General features: G+C 35.3%; 1 protein-coding gene across 1 annotated transcript in view; it reads left to right on the top strand.

Moving 5' to 3' along the window:
* Positions 1 to 5,272, top strand: part of LOC104912176 (connector enhancer of kinase suppressor of ras 2-like) — a 173,753-nt gene that overhangs the window by 157,813 nt on the left and 10,668 nt on the right. Inside the window, exons 21-22 of the mRNA XM_031554656.1 lie at positions 3,910 to 3,980; positions 4,685 to 4,785. Of these exons, the coding sequence (XP_031410516.1) occupies positions 3,910 to 3,980; positions 4,685 to 4,785 (172 nt within the window). The remainder of the gene's footprint in view (positions 1 to 3,909; positions 3,981 to 4,684; positions 4,786 to 5,272) is intronic.

Genomic DNA, 5,272 nt, shown 5'->3' with positions numbered 1-5,272 from the left:
AAAAAAAAAAGGCTTTTTTTTTCACTTGTGTTTACCTTGATCTGGATTGCTAGAAAGAAGTAGCCAAGTGGATGAAGTCTGACTCAAATAGTTACTCTGTTACCCTAAATACAGGCATTAAACATTTCTTCTCAGCTTATGAGGAAACTGTCCTTTTTGATGGTAGCACTTTGCTATAAATTAACAGTACTTCCTTTTTTTATACTTTCCTATTTACTCCCCAACTCAAATGTGTATTCCATATCCTAGTACTTCTCCCACATTTTTTCAGTTTTTTTTTTTGGTCTGTGGTTTTCTCAGATTTCGGCCTTTGCCCATATCATTATTTTTTTTTACCTGACTTCCTTTAACAACATTAAGCAATTCAGTTGGTTAGCACTTAGTTTTCAAAGAAACAATTTTTTTTTTCTTAAACCATTGATAAAAACATACATCCTTTCATAAATTGTTTCCATCTTTAGGCAGGCACTCTTAAAATGGAGAATTGATCTGAGAGTTCTGGTTGCCTTCAGTCCCAGGGACTTGCACTGACCTTGGCTCTGCTCATTGTTGTAGTCAGCAACAATTGCTGAGGAAGAGGAATTGTAACAGCAAACAGAAACTTGCTGCCTTTGTAAGAGTGGTGGCATGTTATTGTTTTTTAATACAGTCTTCTAGGACATGAAGCTGTATGAAAATGTTTTTCTGGTTGCTTGGTCCATTTTAACATTTCTCCAGTGTTTTTATTAAATGATCAGTAAGAGAATGTGCTGCTGACTCCTGGCAACTCAGGGCATTTCAAGCATGACTCACTCTTCAGTATCAAGTTTTGATTATTGTCACAGCTACTCAGTTCATGACTGCCCTCCGTGTCTTTGTAAACATCCCTTTCCAGGCCTTGGGGTAGGATCAGACTTGCAGAACAGTCCCTGAGCTGCAATCCCCTGGTACTAACCAGAATTATCTCAGTAAATTTAACTTAACTTCCTGCCATGCAGCTCTATTTTATCCCGAAGCAATGACAACAGCGCCTGTTCGTAATCAACAGAATTAATTAAAACAAACTGATTTATTTTAAATTTGAACTATTGAGACATAGTACAAAACTTACTCATGTATTGACATGACTTTTCCTGAGGCTTCCCATTCCCTCCATTTGGTTTTCTAAGGTAGAGGCAATACGAAAAAATAATTAAAACACTTGTTTCCCTGTAAGTTGTTACAGTGTATGCAATTTGGTAAGAATTGTTTCTCACAGGGCTTATAGACAATATTGAAAATATTGAAAACAGCTCCACATGCACCACAGCTATTTTCTGTCTGGAATGCAAACCCTACAGTTTGCTGACCTAGTGAAAAGCACTGGTTAAGTTGTTCTCTGCCTATTTTTCAGAAATAAATTGTAAAAGAAAAAAAGTAAGATTATTTTTTTGGTGGAAGAGGAGTCAAACTTTCTCCCTTTGGGCCGAGATCTATGGGGATGTACATGTAAGGTTGCTATACATGTACCTGCCAGAATGTCTCTTGTCTTGTTATGCTCTCATGCAATTCAAAGTGCTATGAGGGAAGCAGCAATATAAACCAAACTAGACAAACTATTCCCTATTTCTTCACTGTTCTGCTTGACAGGTATAGCATATAGTCTTGTATTGCATGACCTTTGATTAAGCATGCAGTCATTTATCCCTTAGAGAGTCTGATTCTGACACACAGCTCCCATTGCCTTCCTGAAACCTGACATTTGCCTTCAAGGCATTCAGTGCAAAGTTCCGAACCAAGTGGATGAGTTTCAAGCTTTCCAGAGAGAACTTTTGTATAACCTTGGCTGCCTGTTTTCTTAATAAAAATGAAAGTATGCATTTGCTCATCAGGCAAATTCATCATGTTTACACAGCTTTCCTTTTGAATTGAGTTTGCATTTCCTTGGGGGCGGGGGAAAGGATGTGTTAACTGTAAGAAAAAGATCTGTAATCTCAGCACTTCTCTAACTCCTGATTAACCTCAAAAACATTCACCCAGGCTTTTTAAAAAAATACAAAACCTAAGATTGAGATTCTTTTCCTTTTGTTAGAAGAGAATTTATCATTTGAAACCAGTGAATGTCATCAGATATCTCTTTTCATTTCCTTGACAAAGAGCTAACTCTGAATTGTGGTAAATGAGGTAAGAATGTACTCGCAGCTATTGCAAGGACCTTCTTGCCTTTTGGTAGGAAAAACAAATCTGGGCAATCTTCAAGGAGGAAGAGTACCTTCTGCTAATTCCAGATATGAACACTGAGGCCATATGAATAAAGCAGATACCCGTCTGCTGAGGAAATCCATGTTACTTTGAAGGTTAACATGGTTAACATGGTTAACATAGGCAGCAAATAACAATAAGCAACAAGATAAACTGGCAAGAAATTTAAGCCAACAAAAATGTCAGCACACTGATCACTAAAGAGGCTGAACTTGGTTTGAGTTTGAAGATGGCAGCACCCTGGTTTATCGTTGGTGCTTAAGCAGAACCTTAGTTAAAGTATCTGAGGCATAATGCTTAACTGTCAAGGTAAAGTATGACTACAACTGTTTTTCTCCAGTGTTAATGAGTTTAGAAATTCAGGAATAACTGTTGAAAAAATAGTAAATACAAGTGTTTAGTAATGAGAAAAATATGATGTCATTTCAATTACTGCTCTAAATATCATGCCTTTTAAAATGAAGCAAATGTCAAGTGATCAGCATGTTCTTTATTGAATGAAATTATTCTGGTGAGCACTGCAGAAAATCAGCTTTTCAGTAAACCTGTTAATCCATTTGAAATTTACTTCCTCAGTGATAAAGATGAGGTATGCATGCTGATGCAAGCAATGTCTCTGTTAGCAGTTCTAAGCCTGTAGCTGGCATTTGTGAAAAATAATTAGTGATTTAATTTTTACTTCCAAATTGGGGACTTCTGTTTTAATATGGAAAGCCAAAGCAATGCTGTTGTACAATTCTTTGTATTTTCATACTTTTACTATTGAATTAATCATTATAATAATTACCTGTAAGAAGTAAATGTTGTTATACTCTTTAGATTACTTATGTAAGTGATAAGATATATAGGATGATTTGCTGAAGGTGATACAATGAGTCAGTTTTCTATCCAATATTACAGACAAAGACCATTGCTCTGAGCAAGTGCAGTGCATTACTTACACCAGTAGATGAATACATGCTGAATTGTATTCTATTTTTAGTGTATGCTCTTCCTTCATTTTCTGTCTCCTTGCTGCTATCTTTCATATTCTATGTCATTACAAAAGTAATGTATTCATGAACGCCCTTAAAAGCTTGTTTTATTCTAATTATACTTAATAGTTTTCCTGTTTCAATCTGAAAAAAAAAAAAAAAGGTCATTATTGTAGAGGACCTATTGTTTACTAATATCTTTCTTGAGAAGTCTTTGGAAGTTTTTTTTGTTGTGATATGATTCGTCAGACAAGAAAATAATTATTAACAAAATGTGCATTGCACTGTCAAAAAGAAAAGGAGCTGCTTCTAGAAAACGCATTCAATATGCTAGAAAATTAATGATATAATAATTTGGTCACTGTGTAAGGGAGCGTTTAAGAATACAACTCAGATATGGGTTTTCATGCAGGTATTATCTTAATTCTAGTTTGTTTTATAGTCTTTTCGTAGCATTTTCAGGAAAGTTCTTGAAGTAGTGATCAAAATAAATACAGTGTGCTCCTGCGCAATAAATGCAATGTGAATTGAAACAACTTTCAGTTACTTGAAATTATTAACTACTGAATTTATCTGATTCATGATTTTAACAGTCTGAAGTGTTCAGTGTAGGGACTAACTGTTGTTTCTGACTTTTTTACGTGATGGGATTCTGTACACCATCGTGTTCACACTTTTGAGTATCCCTCTTCTTTATTTTCTATTATTCTTTTAGATGGATGAATCGTCTGGGCCTCGCAGCAATTGGTTACACACCTGATGACAAGGATATTCATCCTGATGAAGGTAATGTTTCAGAGATAAGTAGAAGAGCAGAGGGTACACCTGTTCATTATTTGAATGAAGTTGGAGATGTCATAACTGACTTCTTTATTAACGTGTTATGTCTTATGATAAGAACATATAGCCCTGAAGAATTAGATTTATTAGTGCCACCAAAAAATACAATCCAGAATAATAATTTAAGAAATATTTTAGAAAAATAATAAACACAATGTGAAGTCCAGGCTGCATTATGATCTCTAAGAGCAGAGCCATCACTTATGTTCATCACCCTAGAGCAAGTGAAGATATCACAGTTACAGGGTCAAGACGTACTTTAGATCCATTCTTCATCTTCTGAGCCTTCCCTTTTTTGTCATGACCTAATAGGTGAACACAGATCAAGTAAATGTTTAGATTCAATTCTACTTTGGCTTCTAGAAGGAAGTTTCCTTTTCAAACTCTGACGAGAAGCTATTGTTTATTGTACAGTGGTTAGGTGCTTAATGTGCTTTCTGTAACACTATCCTAAATCATTTGAAGGTGGTTCTTTGTACCTGCGTATCTGAAATACCATCCATTTTTGCAAGATCTGCTCCTTAGTGGCTGCCAAGTGACCTAGGTGACTGTGAAATGTTTGTCCTTGAAAGCTGATGATATTTTGAAACTGTCAGAAACAGTTCTTGTGGAAAAATACATCACTGAAACCCAGAATGCTTTGTTAGCAGATTACTGGAGTGAAAGCGACCAGGATGATGTTGATGGCTCTTTAACCCTGAAGCAGGAAGGCTCCTCAACACTGTGTGACACCTATCACCGAACACCTTCAGTGAGTTATAAATACTGACATTAGGTCACCACAAAAGATGTGCTTTGATTTGCATTTTGCTTTGTTTAGCATATTAATTATTATCAAGGTGGAACAAAAATAGATCTCATTGTAAGAATGAAATCAGTGCTGTTCTTCACGAGCTATGAACTGAATGTTTCCATAACAAGTCAACTACAAAGTAAGGAGAGGTAAATGTCTTCTTACACAGATATGCCACCAGACTGTGTATACTACATTTTTTGAATTATTTGGGCAATTACATCTAATACCAACAAAAGATTCAAATGCTGACTTCACTGCAGAATATGAATATAATGCAATGAATGGGACAGTTTGCATTAGCTGAGACTGTTTTTCAAATATGAATATTGGATACTGGATATTATTAGATGTTTGAGATTAAGACTGGATCACATTCACTTCATAATTATGTTTTAGTATGAACATTCCTTTTTAAAAATGAATTTTTAGAGGTAAGGCTTTT

The sequence above is a fragment of the Meleagris gallopavo genome, chromosome 9, assembly GCF_000146605.3.
Source record: "Meleagris gallopavo isolate NT-WF06-2002-E0010 breed Aviagen turkey brand Nicholas breeding stock chromosome 9, Turkey_5.1, whole genome shotgun sequence".
In the NCBI taxonomy this organism is placed as follows: domain Eukaryota; kingdom Metazoa; phylum Chordata; class Aves; order Galliformes; family Phasianidae; genus Meleagris; species Meleagris gallopavo.
The sequence above is the reverse complement of the archived record's forward strand: the minus strand, read 5'-3'. Positions and strand labels throughout refer to the sequence as shown.